Raw genomic sequence first — 22,153 nt, 5'->3', positions numbered from 1 at the left:
GGGCGGGGCTTCGGGCGGTGGGCGGGCGGCTGCCAACGGCTTTGAGTGTAGGGAAGCGCGCGAGAGGGTTGGTCTTGGTCTTTCCGGATCCAGGCTCGGGGAGGGGGCTACCCCTCGGCCTCACCGTGATATATTGAGGGGCTGGCGACTGGAGGTGTGGGATAGTCGGAACAGGGTTATCAGGGTAGAACATCTCACGCCAGGTTTGAGGGTGGCTTACTTTTTAGGGACGACCTGAGGGTGTGACTGAGTATTCAGAGCTTCTTTTGTGGTAGCGGGAAGGGAGGGATTCTAGGAAGCCTTGCCATGGCTTTCGTACCGGGAGGGGTTGGAGGGGATATACAAGAGAGTTGACTCTGCGTAGAGCCGTGGAGTGGACGCAGGGGTGTGAGGAGGTGGGAAGAGTGAAGGTCCTGCCTCTCTGAGACTGGAGCCAGTTGAGGGGCAAGTAAAGCAGGTGGACGGAAGTTAGGCCACTATTTGATCTGGGTTTGTTTCAGTTTGCATGTTGTGGGTGTGAGAACTTAAGAGCCAAGTTGACCAGTGAGAGCTGCAGTGGTGCTTTTGCCCTTCAGTAGGACTTCTGTCCCCACTCACTCCTTGCGGTACCCTCCTTTTCCACAGTTTACAGGCGCTGTGGGAAGAAATGCTTTTGCTCCCTCCCATGACCGGTGGGAATCTTTCCTGTAACCAGAAAGCCTCCAAACCCTTATTCACCAAGATTCCTTGGCTTGGAGTCTCCTTCTTCCTCCCAAATCTTCCTTCTCTGTGTACTTCACCCCCTGGGCTCTCCTAAAGCAGAACCAGGAGTTCCCAGCTCTGCTGTCTCCAGCTGCCTCTTCCCTGTACTCATGGCGACATCAGCTACCAGGCCCAGTTCACCTCTGGGGGCTGAGGATCTCCTGAGTGATTCATCAGAAGCCCCTGGGCTGAACCAAGTGTCCTCTGAGGTGACCTCCCAGCTCTATGCTTCTTTGCACCTCAGTCGTCAAGCAGAGGCCACAGCCCGAGCCCAGCTGTATTTACCCTCCACCTCGCTACCGCCTCACGAGGGGTTAGACAGCTTGGCCCAAGAGCTGAGTCGCAGTTTGTCAGTTGGATTGGAGAACAACATGAAGAAAAAGGTGAGGGAGGTGTGTCCGGGGGACCACTAGGGTCTTGAGATTGGGGGTGGTAAACAAAAAAACTTTACTGAGACTTGAACTATTGTTGGATTTCATACTCCTTTTGAGTAGAGTCAGTCGTACTTGTTTCTGGGAGCAAATGTTTATGAGGGAGAGAGTGGCCTGGGACACCATAATTTGGGAAATTTCCCAGTGTTTTCTTTGTCAGAGATACTTGCATTGTGGGATAGGTCACTGTGCTTTGATTGGGATTTGGGGACTGGGAGTGAGGATAAAGTTTCTTTTTCTTTTTCTTTTTTCTTTATTCTCACCTGAGGACATTTTTTCATTGCTTTGTTTTCTTCTTTGTTTTGTTTTGTTTTTTTTTTAGAAAGAGAGGAAGGGGGTGGGGGAGAGAAACATCGATTGGTTGGCTTCTTTTACGTGCCTCAGTAGGGGAATTGAACCTGCAACCTTGGTATGTGCCCTGACCAGGAATCAAACCAGCAACCTTTTGGTCTACGGGATGATGCTCCAAACCAACTCGGCTACACCGGCCAGGGCTGAGGATAAGGTTTTTTCATCCTAAGACATAACTAGGGACTTAAGGATAGCAGCAAAATATGCTAAGATTGTTCCAGTTCAAAACTGTTTTGATTGTATGGTTCAAAACTAGGCATGTAAACCATTAAAACATAGTTTAATAAGTTACGCATGCTACAGAGAAGATAGTTATTAGTGTTCCATAGAAAAGGTCTCATAACTAATTTCCAGAGTTTGAAAAACTGATAACCATGGGCTATAGTCTTTATTTAGGCAGGTCGTTTGCTCTCTAGTTGGCAAGAATCCTTACTGTTTTTGTCTTAATGTGCCAAATTAATTTATTTATACTACGTGTCTGGCATCTGCACACATTTGAGTTTCTGACCCTTATTGGGTCCATTCTCTTGTTCTTGCTTTCGCAGGTGCTGAAGTAAAAATTCCTGGGTTTTAGGGAGTACTGGATGCCATCTGCCCTGGCAGTAGGTAGAATATAGATTATTCAGGTTGCTTCTGATTTCTGTGTTACTTTTTTTCTAGGATGGTTCCAAGCATATCTTTGAGATGGAAAGTGTTCGGGGCCAACTCCAGAGCATGCTGCAGACCTCACGTGATACAGCCTATCGTGAGTGAATCCCTTCCCTTTGAAGGAGAACCTAGATTTAAGCGGGGAGAAAGTAGAGAAAGGAAGTGGGGTGTGGGGGGAACCTAGACCTCGGAGACAATATTTCAGGAGGAAAGGCTTCAGTTCTTTGGGAGAAGGGCTAGAGAAGTGGGTGAAGTAGAAAGGAAGGCTCTCTGCATTCTTTTCCTTTAAGTGGTCCTTGTTCCTATCCTTATCTGGCCCTGGCTGGCTGTGGGGTCCCTTTGGCTCCCTGCAGGGAATCCCCTTGCTCCAGGTGCTGGCTCAGAGAGACGGGAAGAAGACTCCTTTGACAGTGAAAGCACAGCTACCTTGCTTAAGTGAGTTCTCCTTGGGCTTCTTCTAGCTTGATTGCTTTCTTTCTTTTAAAGCCAAGTGTTCTGTTTCTTAGTTCTTTCTTTAGTGCTGTTGTGCCTCTTAAGGCCTAAGACACTTGTCACTTAGCTTTTAGTTTTATTCTTTCTCTCCTATCTTCTACTCCCTTTACTCCTTCAGGAACTTGGGCATCTGCTGCCCAGTACCTAGCCTTCTCTCAATCTCTAGTCCTCTCCCCCCACCCCCCAGAAGAGTTAGCTTGCTTCTGCTGAGACTTTTACCACAGGGAGTGTGGCGTAGAGGAGGGAGCACTATAGAGTGAATCACAGAACCTATGTGCTGTTTACGGCTCCATCACTACCTAGGATAAAGACATTGGCCAACTCTCTTATGCTTTCTGGGTTTCAGTTTCCTCATTTGTAAAATGTCACAGTTGGACTTGTGGGTCTCAAAAGCTTTCCCAATCCTGATATTTCTACCTGATTTGCTCAGCACACGGCCCCTGCAAGACTTATCTCCATCTAGCTCAGCCCAAGCCCTGGAGGAGCTGTTTCCCCGCTACACCAGCCTTCGGCCAGGACCCCCACTAAATCCCCCGGATTTTCAGGGCCTGAGAGATGCACTGGATTCAGAGCATACCCGTCGCAAGGTGAGATATAAAGGCTTTCTTTTGAAAGTAGCAAAGATTAGAAATAGGGCTAAGTGCGAAAAAGGGAAGAGGGTTAAGGGACCGCAAGCTGGGACTTTGCTCTAATGGCTCTTCAGGTAGGCCTTCTTTCACCGTCCTATCTAAAATGGCATACCTCTCCTCCGGGTATCCATTACTCTGTTATAGCCTTCATAGAGCGTATCACACTTTTGATATATCTTGCTTATTTTGCCTTTCTAAAGTCTAAGCTCCATGAGGGTCATACCTTATCTTGTTCAGCACTGTCTTCCTAAAATTTAGAATATACCAGACACATAGAAGCACTCTGTATTTGGTGAATGGACAATGAACTTTGTCGTCTTGTACAAAGGCTTCATAGCTGTTGATGTAATGAGCTTTATCTCTCTGAACTGTCTGAAGGGGGAAGAAAGGGACAAGGCAGAAGAAAAGTAAATATCATTGGTTGTGTTGACATTTTTGGAACCCTCTCTTCTTCTATTTTTAACTGCCTGGGCATGAATGACAGGTTTTGCCTTTATTCTTGCTGTGTTTAATCGCTATGTGATTAATGAGCTTCTCAAGGCAGGAGTAACTTCCCCCCTTTGCAGCATGGGCTGCTGCACCCCTGCCAAAAGGTCTGTGGAAATTTTTCTCAGGGGATCCAGGGAAGGGAAGAGCCTGGAAGCTAAGCCCCTGCTTTCTGAAGTAGTAGAGGAAGGTGCTGGAAGTCTTGGTCCCTAAGATGTCTGCTCCAAATTCCTGATTCTCCTCCAAACCTCTTCTGTTCTTGGGACACCGCCCATTTGCTGTCTCCAGCCTATTTCCACCTAGCTGGAAAGTTTGGTGCTTTGGTCAGACTGAGGGTGGCAACACTCGGTTTCCTTCTCCTTCTCCACAGCACTGTGAGCGTCACATTCAGAGCCTACAGACCCGAGTGCTAGAGCTCCAGCAACAGTTAGCTGTGGCCGTGAATGCTGACCACAAGAAAGATATCATGATTGAACAACTGGACAAGGTGCCAGGGTAGCAGAATGTGGTGGATCTCTCCATAGGGTGCACCAAGGAATAGTAAATAGGGGTGCTAACCAACATCTCTCTGTTCATGCCAGGAGCTGGGGTAAGGGGTTGGTTTACTGACTACTGGGAGCAGGTGGCTGTTGACCTTGCCCCCGTGGGCAGAACAAGGGCAAAAATATTATTTTGAATCTGACTTTCCTCTCCTGAGACCCTGGCCCGTGTGGTGGAGGGCTGGAACCAGCATGAAGCTGAGCGCACAGAGGTACTTCGGGGACTCCAGGAGGAACGCCAGGCAGCTGACCTCACTCGGAGCAAGCAGCAGGAGGTGGGCAGTGTGGGTTGTACGGCATTAGAACCTAGTTCACTGATTGCTAGAATGAGGGGGTTGAACTAGCTCCGGAATTAGGGTTCCTACCAGATTGACCTGAATATTGCTGTAGCTGGCCTGACAGTTCTCTCCTTTTTCTGCTCACTTGACTGTGGCCACTGTCAAACGAGCATTGTTGATGTCTTCCCAGCTTTTCCTACACTGTGTCGTCTTTTTGGACCTCAAGTCCTTTACTTAGCTCTTCGTTTTAAAGTTTACATTGTTAATGCTTTCTGTGTAACATATAGAGATTCCCCTCAGTTCTTCTGTCCTCTGTAACCCTTCTCCTGAAAGACAGTAACCCGCCTGGAACAAAGTCTTTCTGAGGCCATGGAGGCCCTGAATCGCGAGCAGGAAGCTGCGAGACTACAGCAACGGGAAAGAGAGATGCTGGTGAGAATGCGGCGCTGGGTTAATTCCCACAGAGGCTGTCACGTTCATTTCTTGCAGCGGGCTAGGGCTGTGGGCGGATTGTGGGAGTTCAAACTTCAGTTGCCTCAGGGCAGTAGCTCCCAGAGTGTGTTCCTTAGAACACTGGTTCTGCTAGACACTCTACAAAAAGGGCTCTGCCACCTAGTAAGTTTGAGAGACTGCAGATTATATCCTCATTAGAATCATCTGGGGAATTATTTTAAAATACAGATTTCTGGGACCCAGGTCCAGAGGTTTTGGTTCAGTAAATATATGGTGGTATTTGGGAGACTAAATACAGTCAGAAAATTCCTAGGTGATTTTGTTCAGCCAGGTTTGGGAACTATGGTCTAGGTCATAGCCAAAAAAGCTATGGGATGAGACTCATTCAAGTTTCTTACTACTGAAATGATAAGGTGATTACCCATATGAATTAGTAGCCAGGTTTGGAACTTGTTGCATGCATGACACATGCTTGCTACATGCATGCTGGTACTAATAACCTTAACAGGGTACATCTAGCAGTTGCTGATGGTTGCTGGTTGGCTAGTTCATGATGGTAGGCTGGATTTCCTATTCTTTGTGTGAGTTCTTTTGATGATGGTGATAGCTATTGTATACTGAGTACTTACTACGTGCCAGACACTGCTAAATGCTTTACATACCCTTTTTACTTTAATTTTCACAAGGTAGACTGTAATATTGTGCCTGCGCATTTCACAGATAAGGATATATACCTAAGGACACATAGTAAATGACAGATCTGGGATTCAAACTGAGATTTTAACCCAGATTTACCTATTTCTGGAACAGAAGCTCTTACCTACTATATTATAATCCTGTGGTCTTGTCAGCTTTTGTATTTTTAATGGACATAATTCTCAGCAGGCATGTTGTGTGGGAGGTGACCCCTCACACTGACAGCACATTGCTGGTGTCTTGAAGGCGTGCTGAGGATCTTGGTTTTCTCCTGGGGCTATAGGAAGAGGAAAGACAAGCTCTGACCTTGAGATTGGAGCTAGAACAGCAGCAGTGCCGGGCCCTGCAGAAAGAACGGGATGAGGCTCGTGCTGGGCAACTCAGTGAGCATCGACAGTTGGAGACACTTCAGGTTGCCCTACAAGAAGAACGACAGACCTGGACCCAGCAAGAGCGCCAGCTTAAGGATCGCTGCCAGGCACTGCAGGAGGAGGGCCAGGCTCAGCTGGAAAGGGAGAAGGTAAAGAGGCAGTATGAGGAACAGATGAAGGGCACAATAATTGAATGAGACGGGCTGTCAGAATATGGGGTGTAGGGGACTGGGATGGAGAGTAAAGAGCTACAAGTATATGTGGGAAGCAGGATGGAGAGTGTAGGGCCGGCAGGAAGGGCTCGGGGCATCGAATACATGGAAGACCAAAGAGGAAGATTAAACAGAGGTCAGGAACTAGGTCAAATGTGAAGAGAGGGAAAGGAAGCGTGGGTTTAGGGTATGGGGAGGATGAATTGGGAAATAGAGGTAACTAGGAGACAGGAAATGTGGTATGTACTTAAGTTTGATTTCCCTCTCTCTCGGGAACATGCAGAGGGAGGCCCAGGCCGCCCGGGAGGCCCAGCAGCAGCTGGCATCGACGCAGTCTGAGGTGCGGAGGTTGGAGGGGGAGCTGGATATCGCTCGGAGAGAGAGGGATGCTCTGCAGCTGGAAATGAGCTTGGTGCAGGTCAGGAGAAGTGGTCTTGGGCAGAGTGACCTTTCAGGCGTCATGACAAACACATTTCTTTTTAAAAAGATTTTATTTATTTATTTTTAGAGAGAGGGGAAGGGAGGGAGAAAGAGGGGGAGAGAAACATCTATGCGCTAGAGATACATCGATGGGTTGTCTCTTGCATGCCCCCTACTGGGGACCTGGCCCACAGCCCAGGCCTGTGTCCTGCCTGGAATAGAACCAGTGACCTGTCAGTTCACAGGCTGGCACTCAGTCCATTGAGCCACACCAGCCAGGAACATGACAAACACATTTCTAATTATAATTTTGACTTTTATGAGCCTCTGTTTTTATGTGTAAAATGTGTGTTTAAGGGCAAATTAATAAGTTCCTGACACCAAGTCAGTCTGAGAAACTTTTTCCATTATTAATGGTTGACTTAATGAGATACTCAATTTTTGGGTTAGTCACCCCAGTGTTTCAGCAAAACACTCCTTTCACCCAGCCCATTGAATTGGAGGATTGGCCACACAGTAACTAATGTACAGTGGAGACCAAGGGTAAAGATGTTAGTACACAATTTATTGGTAGCAATTTATAAGCTGCTGTGACCCCTGAACTGGTGCTAGATGTATGTATGTATTTGTGTATTCAGTAAGCCTGTTGAATAGCCCCTCTATGTAAGCTCTGTGCTGGGAGCTGGAAATAGTCCTCACCAACGAGGAACTCACCAGCTAGACGGGACGGGGAGTTTGTCGTGTACACACATATTTGAAGAAGTATGGTAAACAATAACTGAAGGTAAGGAAAACTACTCTTTATTCGGATATCATTTTCTTAGTAAGGTCTTCCCCAACCACACTGAGTAAAATCTGCAAGCTCCGATGATCTGTTTCCCTTCCTTGTTTAATTTTTTATGTATACTACATAGTGTACCTTTAAAAATCTTCTTTATTTTTTGTAAGGTCCTCAGGCAAGGATTTTTGTCTGTTAATTGTTGAGTCCGAGAATAGTGCCTGGCTTTAGTGTTCAAGTCCTCTATTTACTTATTGTTCTACTCATTATCGAAAGTGGGGTATTGAAGGTTCCAACAATTGTAGAACTGTATTTCTTAATTCAGTTCTGTCAATTAATATATTTGGGAGTCTCTTAGGTACAATCTTTTGTATTTCTCTGACGACAGTTGTTACTTCTCTTTCATTTCTGATTTTATTTATTTGGGTCCTCTCTCTTTTTTTCTTGGTGAGTCTGGTTAAAAGCTTGTCAACCTTGTTTATATTTTCAAAGAACCAGCTCTTGGTTTCATTGATCTTCTGTATTATTTTTTTAGACTCTCTTTTACTTATTTCATCTCTGATCTTTATTATTTCCTTTCTTCTCACATTGGGCTTTATTTGTTGTTCTTTTTCTAGTTCCTTTTGGTATAAGCTAAGATTGTTTGAGATTTTTTTTTTGTTTCTTGAGGTAGGCCTGTATTGCTATGAATTTCTTTCTTAGGATTGCTTTTGCTGTGTCCCATAGATTTTTGCGTTGTGTTTCATTTTTATTTGTCCTAAGGTATCTTTTGATTTCTTCCTTGATCTCATTGTTAATCTGTTCATTGTATATAGCATGTTATTTAGCCTCCATGTGCTCATGTGTTTTTCTGGTTCTTTTCTTGTAACTGATTTCTAATTTCATACCATTGTGGTGGGAGAAGATGCTGACATGATTTCAATCTTCTTAAATTTATTGAGACTTGCCTTGTGACTTAACATGTGATCTATCCTGGAAAATGTTTCATTTGCACTTGAAAAGAATGCATATTCTGCTGGTTTGGAGTGAAATGCTCCAAAAATATCAATTGAATCCATGTGGTCCAATGTGTCATTTAAGGCCTCTGTTTCCTTGTTAATTCTTCGTCTGAAAAATATAACCATTGATGTCAATGGGGTATTAAAGTTCCCTCCTATATCTCTATTACTGTTTATCTCTCCCTTTATGTGTTTTAATATTTGCTTTACATATTTAGGTGCTCCTGTGTTGGTTGCATAAATGTTTACAAGTGTTATATCCTCTTGTTAGATTGATATTTTACCATTGTAAAATGTCCTTCTTCGTCTCTTACTTATAGCCTTTGTTTTAAAGTCTATTTTGCTGATATAAATAATGCTATCCCAGCATGAAATTTCTTTTTCCACCTCTTTCCTTTTAGTCTGTGTGTCTTTCAATCTGAAGTGGGTCTCCTTTAGACGGCATGTATATGGGTCTTGTTTTTTTTTTGTTTTTTTTTTAATGATTTAATGTGTTTTATTGATTAAATTATTACATTTGTGCCAATTTCCCTTCCCTCTGCTCCCCTCCACCCGGTGGCCCCCCTCCCTCCAGTTGTCCCCCCCTTTTAGATTATGTCCATTAGTTGTGCATACAGTTCCTCCCAATCTCTCTCCGTCTATTCCATTCCCTCCTACCTTGATCCCCAATTCCTATATCATCTCCCTCCCTTTCCCCATTCCCCCTCCCTGTTGACCTCCCCCCAATATGCTTCCCGTACCCACAGTTCCTCTTTCCCTCTCGTTGCCTATTTAGTTTGCCTTTGTTTCATCTCCCTAGCTTCTGTTTTTTTTTTTAAACCAGTCCCTTTAACATCTCATATAACAGTGGTTTGGAATGAACTCTTTCAGTTTTATTTTGTCCTGGAAACACTTTCTCTGTCCTTCTATTCTGAATGACAATTTCGCTGGATAGAGTATTCGTGGTTGTAGGTTTTGGATTTTCATTACTTTGAATATTTCTTGCCAGTCTCTTCTTGCCTGTAGGGTTTCCCTTGAGAAGTCAGCTGATAGTCTAATTGGGACCCCTTTGTACATAATTCTTTTCTTCTCTCTTGCTGCTTTTAAGATTCTCTCTTTATCTTTAATTTTTGACATTTTGATTATAATGTGTCTTGGAGTGGTTCTCCCTGGGTCCAGTCTCTTGGGAACTCTCCTTGCTTCCTGGACCTGCAGGTCTATTCCCTTTCCCAAGTCTGGGAAGTTCTCCTTTATTATATTTTCACTCAATTTTTCAAGTTCTAGTTCATCTTCCTCATTCTCTGGCAAACCAATGATTCTTATGTTGGGCCTTTTATAGCTGTCCCAGAGGTTTCTGATCCTTTCGTTGTTGCTTCCTATTTCCTCTCGCTGCATTGGTTGACTGCTTGTTCCTTCTCCATATTCCAGTTTGTTGAAATGAACTCTGGATTCCTCACCTTCTGTCTCGTATGTGGTTTTGTTCCTTTCGTTATGAAAGTTTTTCGCTTCTTTCATATCTTTTTCCTGCTCTTTTGTGAATTCTGTAAGCCACCTGATAACAATGGCCCAGAACTGAGCCTCTGACAGGTTTCTTATCTGTTCATCTGTCAAGTTCTCTATCTGCTGCCTGGTGAGTTGTGTTACCGGTATTTCTAAAGTTGTCTGCCTCATTTTGACAGATGCTTTTTGTTTTCTTGGGCTGGCTGTGGGGGCAGTGCCTGTGTACGCGTCACAAATTAGCGACCGGCGCCTGCTTGTCCGCGACCTATTTCGCAGCCCTGTGGTGCTTTCTTTGGGGGCGGGGGTCCAAGATGGATTCACACAGTTATTCAGGTAGGAGACCGGGATCCGTCCTCCCGCCCCCCTGGGCCTCACTGTTCAAGGCGATGCGGCGGCCGCTCTCCCCAGCTCTGGAGTCGCGCACCGCCAGGGACTTGGCCGCAGCTGGGACTCCTCGCCGGGGTCGCGCACCGCCAGGGACTTGGCCACCGGGACTCCTTGCCGGGGTCGCGCACCGCCAGGGGCTTGCGTAGCCACTCTCCCCAGCTCCGGAGTCGCGCACCGCCAGGGGCTTGGCCACCGGGACTCCTCGCCGCCCGCCGCTCCGGGTGCGACCGCAAACAGCACTGCCCACTTTAACTCTTACCTGCCCAAATGGCACCGTTGGTTTATAACTTCATATGTTGGACTTCCGTGTAGTTTTATTTTCTGGAATTTCTAGTTATCCTTTGTTTTGAAGTAGTTGTATTCCTCTATAGTTGTAGAGGGAGACCTAGCGTGTCCGTCTAAGCCTCCATCTTGGCCGGAAGTCCTATGGGTCTTGTTTTCTTATTCATTCAGCTACGCTATGTCTTTTGATAGGAGAATTTAATTCATTTACATGTAAAATGGTTATTGATAGGTACACAGTTATTGTAATTTTATTATTCATTATCTATGTTCTTTTTTCTTCTTCAAGAAGTCCCCTTAACATTTCTTATAATACTGGTTTGGTGGTGATGAACTCCTTTAGCTTTTTGTTGTGTGGGAAACACTTTTATCTCTTCTTCAATTTTAACTGGTAGCCTTGCTGAGTCGAATAGTCTTGGTTGTAGGTTCTTGCTTTTCATCACTTTGAATATCTGTGCCAGTCCCTTCTGGACTGCAAAGCTTCTGTTGAGAAATCAGCTGGAAATCTTATGGGAACTCCTTTGTAGGTAATTAACTGCCTTTCTCTTGCTGCTTTTAAGATTCTTTTGGACTTTAACCTGTGCTATTTTAATTATGATGTACCTTGCTATGTGCCTCTTTGGGTTCACCTTGTTTGGGATTCTCTGTGCTTCCTGGACTTGTATGTCTATTTTCTTCACCAAATTAGAGTAGTTTTCTTTCATTAGTTTTTCAAATAACTTTTCGATTTCTTATTCTTCCTCTTCTTATGGCACTCCTATGATTCGGATGTTGGTATGTTTAAAGTTGTCGCAGAGATTCCTAAGCCTCTCCTTGTTTTTTTCAATTCTCGTTTCTTCTTTCTGTTCTGGGTGAATGATTATTTCTTCCTTTTGTTCTAAATCACTGATTTGAATCCCGGCTTCCTTCCCATTGCTGTTGGTTCCCTGTATATTTTTCTTTATTTCACGTTGTATAACCTTCACTTCTTCATTTTGTGACCATATTTAGTCATTTCTCTGAGCATCCTGATCACCAGTGTTTTGAACTCTACATCTTATAGGTTGGCTATCTCCGTTTTTTCTGGGGTTTTGTTCTGTTCTTTTATTTGGGCTATGTTTCTTTGCCTCCTCAATTTGGCTGCTTCTGTGTGTTTGTTTCTACGTATTAGGCAGAGCTGCTTTGACTCCGTGTCTTGGTAGTATGGCTTATGTAGTAGGAGTCCTGTAGGGTCCAGTGGCAAGGCCCCCCTGTTACCCAAGGTGGACACTCAAGGTGCACTCTTTGTGTGGGCTGAGTACACCTTCCTCTCATAGTTGAGCCTTGGTTGCTGTTGGCAGATCAATGGGAGGTACTTACCCAGGCCAGTCAGCTGCAAGGACTGACTGTGACCACTGACCACAAACCTCCGCCCTCCGTGGAGGATCAGCCATGCAGGGGCAGGGTGGTGGTGCTCTGACATGGTCTGTGGCTGTCCACTGGGTGCGCAGGTCCTGGGGTTTCCCAGGTGATGCAGGCCAACTTCAGCCCCCACCTGTGTTCTGCCTGGGGCACCCTCCCTGAGCTATAAAGCAATCTGAGATGGCTGCTACTTGTGCTGGGCTTGGAGATTCCCAGGCCAAGCCAAGCTGTGAATGTAAGCTGGCTGCTGGTAGTGCTTGGCCTGGAGCTCACAGAGGCCAGCTCTTACTTGTTTGACAGGATTTAGGAAGTTGTGAAGCAGGAGCCAAGACTAACCATTCATATGGAAAAGCAGCTTGGATGGGCTTGTAAATTGGTTGGGATGGAGAGTCTCTGTGGATCTCCAAGGCAGGTCAAACAGAGATAGCCAGGTTGATAAAGTCTCAGATATGGCACCAGCTTGCCCTCTCTATGTGGGGAGGGTTTAGAAAAGAGACAATGGCCTCTGCTTGCCTTAGTGCCAGACACTTCAGTTCCTCCCTTTATGTCACTGGTGCCTTTCACGCTGCTACCCCGGTGCTGGAGCTCAGAGGGAGTGAGTCTGAGTAGGTGAGTCCATGTGTGGGTTCTTTAGGGGAACTGCTTGGGGCTCCAGCAGCTTCTTCCACCGACTCAGTCCCCACTGGTTTTTGCAGCCAGAAGTTGTGGGGACTTATCTTCCTGGTACTGGAACCCTGGGCTGGGGGCCTGGTGTGAGGCTGGGACTCCTCACTCCTGAGATATTCCCCTCAAATTTTTATCCACCACATGTTGGTGTGGGACCAGCCCATTCTACATCTGCACCCCTCCTACCCGTCTGGATGGATATCTTTTCTTTAATTCCATAGTTGTCAGACTTCCATTCACCTCAATTTCTGGTGGTTCTGGCTGATGGTTGTTCTATATTTTAGTTGTAATTTTGATGGGGCTGTGTGAAGGGGCGAGCCGTGTCTGCCTGCACCACCATCCTGACCGAATCCCCTGGGTGTATTGTTGCTGAGGTGTATCCAAATAGAGCTATGCATAGGTTACCGGGTGTATGGGCTTAAAGCCTGGGAGAAAAATCTAGGCTAAAGAGAGGGTTTAGAAAGTGTTTTAAGATTAAATGTTAGCAAAAAACATGACCTACAGGCCAAACATTTGTTATACACACGTGAAAGCATCAGTGACCAGAGTGTTAGGAAGCTCTCAACTTTTACGGGCAGTTGGAAGACGAGTAGTCAGCCGAGACAGAGGGGTGGTCAGCGCGGGTGGGGGTGCGGAGAGGCGGCGTCAGGGAGCCGGGGGGAGACGGCGTCGGCGGGAAGGGCTGGCGCAGCTGGCTGCTGCTGCGGTAGGTCACATGAGGCCGCAGAATCACCACTGTTGGGTTCAGAAGTTAAATTCTTTGCCACGAAGTACTGTAAGCTATAAGTAGAAGTCAGCTTTCAGTGAGTTGCAAAAGGAATATGAGGTGAGAAAATGGAGAGAGTGAAAGGCTAATTCTGCTGTAGGAGGTAGGGACGCTGACATTTATTGAATGCTTCCTGGGTTTCAGGTACTGTTACGCAGACACATACAACGGATTTGACTGTTCTACCTAATACTTCTTTAGGTTAAAAATATATTTCACTCTGGCTGGTGTGGCTCAGTGGATTGAATGCTGGCCTGTGAACCAAAGGGTCGCTGGTTCGATTCCCAGTCAGGGCACATGCCTGGGTTGTGGGACGGTCCCCAGTTGGGGGTGCCCAAGAGGCAACCACACATTAATGTTTCTCTTCCTCTATTTCTGCCTTCCCCTCTCTCTAAAAATAAATAAAATCTTTTATATATATATATGTGTGTGTGTGTGTGTGTGTGTGTATTTTGTCCAGAGTCATTTTCATTTTTGTGTCACATAAGGTGTGAGTACCTCATGATCTAGAAGGAAAGGGAACCTCTTTCACTCCTTGTGGCAGAATTCTTGTTCTTCATCCCTTGGGCATAGGAGGGGGAATGTTGGCACATGGGATTTTTTTGTCTACATTAGATTCTCCATCCTCCTTTACTCCCCAACAGAACTGAGCTATTACCCCATCTTACTTCACTCCCAGGCCCGGTGTGAAAGCCAGCGGATCCAGCTGGAGTCAGAGCTGGCTTTGCAGCTGGAGCAGCAGGTGACAGAGCGGCTGGCACAGGCTCAGGAGAGCAGCCTGCGGCAAGCAGCCTCCCTGAGGGAGCATCACAGGTACCTGGGACCTACTGGATGCTGCTTCTCCTCAGCCACACGGGTGTTGTTAGTGCCCTGCCCATACCCTTTGATCCCTTCATCATTTTCCACCATGCTGGCTCCCATCAGCTAGGACCGAAGTCCATCTGTGGCAGAGCTGCCTGCAGGAACCCAGAGAGCTTGATGATTTTCATCCCGCAGGGAGCAGGCCTTAACCAGTAACTGATGGGTGCAGGAATATAGTTTCCCAGCTCCCTTGCTCCTGATGGGGACAATGCTGAGCTTGACCTACACCATCTCCAGAGCTGACCTGTGGGACTGAGCCTCCTTTCCATCCCGGCCTCACTTCCTGTCACCCCCACTGCCCTACCAGTTTTCTTTTCTGGAAATGCTTGTGGAAAGAAGCATTTTCCCAGAAAACCTCATCTCAGTCTTTGCTTCGGGAGAACCTGTCCTAAGACAGCAGCTTTGCTCTTACCTCTTTCCTGAGCCTGCTGTGCTGGGCCAGGCTGGCTGCCTATGGCTAGCTGTCTCTCACATGCACACATTCTGTTTCTCATTTGATTACTTCTGTCTCCAGATTCAGTCCTCTTTTCTCACCTGTGTCCTCTTAGGAAGCAGCTGCAGGACCTAAATGAACAGCACCAGCAGGAATTGTCTACTCAGTTGGCTCAGTTCAAGGTGGAAATGGCAGAACGAGAGGAAAGGCAGCAGCAGGTGGCTCAGGACTATGAACTCAGGTACTGGTCCTTGGAGTATCACGTTTAAGCCTCAGTTCCTTTCCTGTGTGTGGAGCCCAAGCTGGGAATGCTGGAGAGCTGCCCCCTCTGTAGACTTGTCCTCTTCTGCATCGGCCCCAGCTCCTCCCAGAATCTCCGATGTCTGACATTCCATTCTGTTCCATTCCATTCCTCTTACTCTCCAAGTCTCTGCTTTCTCAGAGGCTACCTGCGTCAGCTGTCTCATCTCTTCCTCAGGCTGGCCCGGGAGCAAGCGCGAGCACGGGAACTGCAGAGCAGGAACCAGCAGCTGGAGGAACAGCGGGCTGAGCTGGTGGAGCGACTACAAGCCATGCTGCAGGCCCACTGGGAGGAGGCCAACCGGCTGCTGGGCACCTCTGCCCTGCCTCCTAATCCCCCAGTAGGCGTTACCCCTTAAGCTAAGCTGCTCAGGCTTATGTATAGATCCCTTCTTTGGAAATCTAGCTTCCTCCCAAGGGAAGGTCCTTGAACCTGTAGAACTGTCTCATCAAGAGAAATCTTTTTTCTGTGGCCATTGCTCACACAGACTTGCCACAGTGCATTGGACCTAAGTCTCTTCTCCCAGCCCAAGAGGTGGTGAGGAACACGTGATTCTAGTTTTGCCAAATGGTAGTTGAATTACGATGTTAAAGGCCAAAATTGTGGTCAAGTCCTGCCCTACAGTAGAGTTGGGAGTCTCAGCCCTGGCCTGTCTTATGTTGGGTTGCATCTCCTGCTTCCTTCTTCTAATTATGAAATTTTTGTTATTAGCTAAAATGTTTTCTGGAATAGATAGTAGTAATATGCTCATGGTAAGAAAAAAAATCCGGACAGTTCAGAAAGGTACATAGTGAAAAGTGATCTGCATCCCATATCTGCACCTCAGCCTCCTGGTTCCTCTCCCCAGAAGCAACCATTATTACTGGTGTCTTGAGTGCTTCCCTGACAAATGGTAGCCTTCTGTACATGGTTTTATAATGTTTTATTTAACTAAGTACTTATTGGTAGAATTTAAAGGTGTTTCACATATTTTGTTTCTAAAAACTGTTGCAATAAATATCATTAATATATCACCCTGGCTGCTGTGGCTCAGTGGATTGAGCGTCAGCCTGCGAGCCAAGTGTCGCTGGTTCGATTCCCAGTCAGGGCACATGACTAGGTTGCACGTCAGGTCCCCAGTTGGGGGCGCGAGTGAGAGGCAACCACACAGTGATGTTTCTCTCCCTCTCTCTCTCCTTTCTCCTCTCTCTAAAAATAAACAAACTAATTAATTTTAAAAATATCATTAATATATCTTTGTATAAGTGTATCTATAAAATTTCTAGAAATGGAATTGTAAGATCAAAAGTAAGCATTTTTAAATTCTTTTAAGGACTTTTAATTTGTAATCTTATTAAAGTGTCTGGACCATGTCTTGTCTCTTTAAATGCACTGAGCTTTGACCCTTCTTTCTTCCTTTTTCTTGTGCCCAGGTCCCTGCCACTAGCCCCGGCAGCCCTGGACCTCAGGAACCAGAGAAGGGGGAGAGGAGGATCTGGACTGTGCCTCCCATGGCTGTGGCCCTGAAGCCTGTGTTGCAGCAGAGCCGGGAAGCAAGGGATGAGCTGGCTGGAGTGCCACCTGTTCTCTGTAGCCCCTCCCCAGATCTTAGCCTCCTACTGGACCCCACTTTCCAGAGCCAACATTCCTTCCAGCCTCTGGAACCAAAGCCAGATCTCACTTCATCTTCAGGTAACTGGGAGCAGACATCCCGGGGGTTCCCCTTACACGCACTGATTGGCGCTCTCTCGCCTAGCTTCTTTTCTATCTGGGACAGATGTCCGAGTGACCATAGGTTGCAAGGAGCAGAAATCCACTCAAGTTGGACTGAGTAAAGGGAGCGAGATCACATGGAAATGTGGTGTAGCTGGACCTAAAGAGAGCTGGAGTTTGCATCTAGCATGCTAGCAGGAACGGAGGCAGCTACTACTCCTCTCTGTGAGCTTGCATGGGCTCCTGGCTCTGCCTCTCCCTGCACTTCTGCTCCTTTCCCTTGGTAGACTAGTACTTTCTCTCACTCAAGGTTCTAGCTCTCACAACTTTGCCTTGCTCATGGATTTGACCAGCCGTGACACTGATACCAGCCAAGACTCTAGATAAGCTTACAGAGAGCATGGTTTCTGTTCCTTAGGTCCAATTTAAAGAGAGGTGATCTGATGGGCTGGCAACAATCCCTTGGATCAGCTAACCTTGGAAGTGGTGTCCACCCCTGGTTTAGTCATCTCCAACTTGGGTGGGTGGTGGAGCTGTGTATAATGAAAACATGACAAGCCAGGTTGAATTAAGAATGAGGGATGAGCCCGGCCAGTGTGGAGCATCATCCTGTGCACTGAAAGGTTTTGGGTTTGATTCCTGGTCAGGGCACAGACCTCGGTTGTGGGTTCAATCCCCGGTCAGGGAACCTACAAAAGGCAACACATGGCTGTTTCTCTCTCTCTGTCTATCCTGCCCCGCCCTTTTTTCTAAAAGCAATGAAAAAATGTCCTTGGGTGAGGATTAAAAAAACTTAAAAAGAACGAGGATGAATTATCTCAAAATTTTAAATATAAAACTTATGTAAAGTTATGAAAATGAATGAGGGCATGTTCTGGTGAAGGGACCAGAACATGTCTGTTAATCCTAAACCATTCTGTATATTAGTTTCTGTTCTTTAAGTAGTTTATGGTGTTATTTATTTAGAGTCTGAATACCACAGCTTTCCCCTTCTGTCTACACTTCTTAGAACTCAGCTCTTCCATGTCTCAGTCCCCTTCAGTTCTTCCTTCCAGCTTTTGTTATCTTCTTGCTGCACTATCACTCTTATACTTAATAGGCTTCTAGGCGTTTGGTGAGCTGAGTTGTGGAGGAACCCCTCCCCCTACAACATATACATGTGCACATGCGCACACATGCACACACACGTTTCATTTTACAGATGGGGCCTTCCATCCCAATCACAGAGCAGAACAACCATTCCCTGAGGAAGATCCGGGATCAGATGGGGATGGCTTCCTAAAGCAGGGGCTGCCACCCCCTTCTCAGCTGGAGGGCTTCAAGCATTTTTTGCATCAGGTAAGAGAGGACCCACCCATCACACCTTATTTTCTTCTCCCCTTCTTCATTTCCTCTTTCTGCTCTAGGAGCCCTGACTCTGGCGTCATCTCCCTTTTCGGACTAATACTTTGTCCCAGCTTTTTACTCTCCCAGTCTTATTCCAATCTTGTGAGTCTTTTCTGGAACTCAGGCAGCCAACTGTAGCTCTTACTCGCCAGCCTCTTCCTTTACTGGTCCTGAGGGACCCTTATTGTCTTGTCCCCCAGCTGCTGGAGACAGTACCCCAGAACAATGAGAACCCCTCTGTTGACCTGTTGCCTCCTAAGTCTGGTGAGTTCCAGCTCTAAAGAAGATTGGGGCTAGGCCTGGGAAACGTGGGAGTGGGTTATCTGGGATGGATTTTTAGCAGCTGGCAAAGGTGATGAAGCCTAGTAAAGGCCAGGGGATAGGACCTCCTTGGCCCTTTAGCCATTTCCTGATTCTTTGATCTCTCTCCTCTTGCTAGGTCCCATGCCTGTCCCGTCTTGGGAGGAAGCCCCTCAGGTGCTACGCCTCCCACCCCCTGTCCATAAAACTAAAGTGCCCTTAGCCATGGCATCCAATCTTTTCCGGGTCCATGAGCTCCCCTCGACCCATTTACGGAGCAGTGGTGCCAGCAGTGCCTCCCCCGAGACGGGTAAGCAGGTCATGGCTGACTGGGAGGTAAGAGGGGAAGGTGTTGGGTGTGGAGCGAGCACCTGGAGCTAAGGCCCTTCTGGGTCCCTGGGGCCGGGATGAGGGCTTGGGAGAGGAGGTCTAGGATGGCGACCATTACTGATCTGTCTCTCAGGTGGAGACGGGCTCATATCCTCGAAGCAACTGATGGAGGTGTCTCAGCTGTTACGACTGTACCAGGCTCGGGGCTGGGGGGCACTGCCTGCTGAGGACCTGCTGCTCTGCCTGAAGAGGCTGGAGCATAGCGGGTACGAGCCAGGAGGGCAGGGGGAAGGACTGTGAGGGTAGAATCTAGGTTGTGGGCCGGGAAATGGATCAGGCAGGGAAGAGAGGGGTGTGTGTGTTGTCCTTTGAATGCTCCTTTGTTCTCTTCTGGGGAAGAAAGTGAAGGTCTCTTCTTCCTACATCTCTCACTGCTCCCCACTTTTCTTTTTCTTTAGACATTTTTTAAAATCATATCTAGAAAGAAGGGAAGGGAGGGAGAGAGAGAAAAACTATTGGCTGATTCTTGCACACACCCTAACTGGGGACTAAACCTCCAACCCAGGCACATGCCCTGACTCAGAATCGAGCCTGCGACCTTTCAGTTTGCAGGATGACACCCAACCAGCTGAGCCACACGAGCCAGGGCTCCCCACCTTTCTTTTGTCTCTTCCTTTCTACGTTATTTTTTCTTTGCTTCTAAAAAAGTCTCTTCACCATGTCGTTCCACCTTAGTTTTTTCTTCTTTACCCTGTAGCTCTTAACTCCGAATCCTAGGATTGTGACTACCTAGTATCATAACTCAATGTTTGATTTCATTAATGTCTCCTCCTGTTTGATTCCAGATCTGTTTTATTCTTAAGAGACAGAGTAGGGGAGTAGTTCTTCTATTTAATGTTAGGGGTGGGGGCAACTGCTCCCTAGTCCTCATCCCTTGATTTGTGTGGCAGGACTGACAGCCGAGGGGATAATGTCCCCAGAAGGAACACAGACTCCCGCTTGGGTGAGCTCCCCCGGAAAGAGGTGAGCGAAAGCAGGGCAGAACGGAGGGCACAGAAGGGCTCTCGCTGACTCGCTCCTCAGACTCGGCACACGCTGTTCTCTATGGCCTGACCCATCCGATTCCTGTTCCCATTTTCTGTAGTGCGGTTACTCTGCTTTGCCGAATGATTCCAGTCCTCTCTATGCATGGCTTTTCCTCAGTGCGGCAGGAGACAAGAGCACACGATGCTGAGTTTCTCTTCTCTTTCCTTCAACTCTCAGGTTCCCTCCCAGGCTCTCCCTCGCCGCCTTGCCACAGTTCCTAAGAGCGAGAAACCTCCAGCCCGCAAGAAAAGCGGGCACCCTGGCCCTGGTAGCATCAGGAGTCGGGCGGGAATCTGGAGATGAGCCCCTTGGCCTTTGTGCTCTTCCTATTGCTATTTTAATAAACGCTCGGTAGTCTGTATTAGAGTCTGTGACTCAGGAATTTGGCAAATGGAGGTTTTATAGAACACTGTTTTATAAAGAAACCTCATTTTACTCTGCTTGAGTATATTTTTTTGTTATGTTTCTATTTTATATTATGTGGAAAAAGACACAGAGACAGTCTTATGGCTATATTCGAGAAGTTTTAATGAGCCAAGATTCAGCGTTTTAAGAGTAAAACCCACAGAGTGATTAGCTCTGGTTGGTAGCGTCATTTTGAATTATTTTTATTTTCTTTATACATTCCTGTGTTTTCCAAATTTTCTAAAACAAGTATGTATTATTAATCAGAAAAAAACCCAAACTTTTAATAAAAGAGTAACTTGTGTAAAGAATTTGAGTAAAAATTTGATTGTTGCAGAGACAGATTTCTCTTTTAAGAGCAGATAATTATTTGAGATTTCATTAGTAGGATCCTGACAGATTCTGCTCCAGCCAGCAGACGTTATGGCTGTGATCTTCACTCTTATGATTTTAAAACATCTACGGAAGACCAGAGTGCTGGCAAAACAAAGAAAACCTTGATTACAAAAAATTCCATCCTTATTAATACTCACCAAAATGAACAAAGAGAAAAGATATGAGAGAAGAAAATGGCATCTATGTGAAACTAGGCAATGCCCCAACTTCACAGCACAAACACTGAAAAACACACTGTATAATTTATTTTTTTTTAAGATTTTATTTGTTTATGTTTAGAGAGAGGGGAAGGGAGAAAGAAGGTGGTTGCCTCTTGCACACGCGCCCCCAACTGGGGACCTGGCCTGCAAGCCAGGCTTGTGCCCTGACTGGGAATCAAACTGGCAGCCCTTTGGTTCGCAGGCTGACACTGTACAATTTAGATTGCACTGAAGGATGATGCCATGGGGCCCCCCACACTTTCTGGCTCTGCAGCTCAGTGCAGGCCGATGAGGATGGTAAGTGCAATTCTGAAGGGGCCTGGTCCTAGGTGAGTGAGTGAGGGACGGAGTTTACTAGATTCTGTGAGACCTTTCTGTTTGCTCCTGAGTTATTTGGTTAGATCCAGAATATAAACATGATAGGATATAGACTCGCATACTATGTCATATTAATAAATGTTTGTCTTATTTCCTTCCACCTAAAAGTAACTTTCGAGCCACTGGGAAAGGGAAAAAGGCAGAAAAGAGAAGCACATGTGACCAGCAGGTGTATGGGTTCCCCTGCCCTGCTCTGGCCAGGACAGCTGGGTCACCCGTCTCGCCCAGGACAGCTCTCACTGGCAAAGAACAAGAGGCAAACTCACGCAGGAGTAGCACCAGGCCCAGGACGCTTTCCAAGCTGTCTCTTCACCCACCTATGGAAATGTTGGTTTTTCTATTTCTTACCTCAAGTGCATAAAGTTTACTTGACCAAACTCAGTGACTTACAGCACAGCATCATTATTGGTAAGGAAGGTTTTATACCATTTTAAGAAGCTGGCAGAATGAACACCCAGTCTTATCTCATTATCTCCTGGATTCCAACTTGCCACCTCAGCTGACATGCCCTACATTTTTCTTAACATTAAAGTCTGGAGAATATTTCCCAGTTCTCCAGAACAAAATCAGAAAAGGGCACAATGCTGACTTAACCATTCTGTGAGCTAATTATTTTGACTTTAAAAAAAAATATGTTGTACCCACATTAAAAGTGCTTCTTCACCAAATACCACCAAGGAGGCTGGGAAGGAGGAGCAAACTCACAGTCAAGCAGCCCCCCACCCCCTGTTTTTCCCTCTGTAATTGTCTTGGGAATATTCTGAAAGAGGAAAAAAAATAAAAGGTTTTAGAGTCCTATAAAAACCCACGCATTTAGAGGAGGTGATTCATCCTTTAAGCCCAATGTTCAGTGGATGTAGACAGAGTGTCACATGGGACTTGACTCCTAAGAACTCCCAAAG

At 46.4% G+C, this 22,153-nt stretch overlaps 1 protein-coding gene across 1 annotated transcript; it reads left to right on the top strand.

Moving 5' to 3' along the window:
* The first annotated feature begins 2 nt into the window (after positions 1–2).
* On the top strand, positions 3–20,233 carry CNTROB (centrobin, centriole duplication and spindle assembly protein). The gene is made up of 19 exons (XM_090290492.1): positions 3–1,124; positions 2,184–2,268; positions 2,525–2,606; positions 3,094–3,250; positions 4,149–4,265; positions 4,476–4,592; positions 4,929–5,027; positions 6,028–6,264; positions 6,611–6,745; positions 14,163–14,296; positions 14,893–15,018; positions 15,256–15,418; positions 16,491–16,749; positions 17,972–18,108; positions 18,357–18,420; positions 18,596–18,766; positions 18,920–19,052; positions 19,737–19,809; positions 20,050–20,233. The coding sequence occupies exons 1-19, from the start codon at positions 852–854 to the stop codon at positions 20,173–20,175; spliced, it is 2,688 nt and encodes an 895-aa protein (XP_090146618.1). The 5' UTR covers positions 3–851; the 3' UTR covers positions 20,176–20,233.
* Positions 20,234–22,153: the final 1,920 nt, after the last annotated feature.

Source organism: Furipterus horrens, unplaced genomic scaffold (genome assembly GCF_987537825.1).
Source record: "Furipterus horrens unplaced genomic scaffold, mFurHor1.1.pri manual_scaffold_11, whole genome shotgun sequence".
In the NCBI taxonomy this organism is placed as follows: domain Eukaryota; kingdom Metazoa; phylum Chordata; class Mammalia; order Chiroptera; family Furipteridae; genus Furipterus; species Furipterus horrens.
This window is presented reverse-complemented; position numbering and strand designations above follow the sequence as displayed.

What these genes read in the sequence shown, in the direction of transcription:
- CNTROB (XM_090290492.1), top strand. Translation starts at nt 852, where the DNA reads ATGGCGACATCAGCTACCAGGCCCAGTTCACCTCTGGGGGCTGAGGAT. An exon ending in CAGAGCATACCCGTCGCAAG is followed by an intron (nt 3,251 to 4,148) that starts GTGAGATATAAA and finishes CCTTCTCCACAG; the next exon opens with CACTGTGAGCGTCACATTCA. An exon ending in TGATTGAACAACTGGACAAG is followed by an intron (nt 4,266 to 4,475) that starts GTGCCAGGGTAG and finishes TCCTCTCCTGAG; the next exon opens with ACCCTGGCCCGTGTGGTGGA.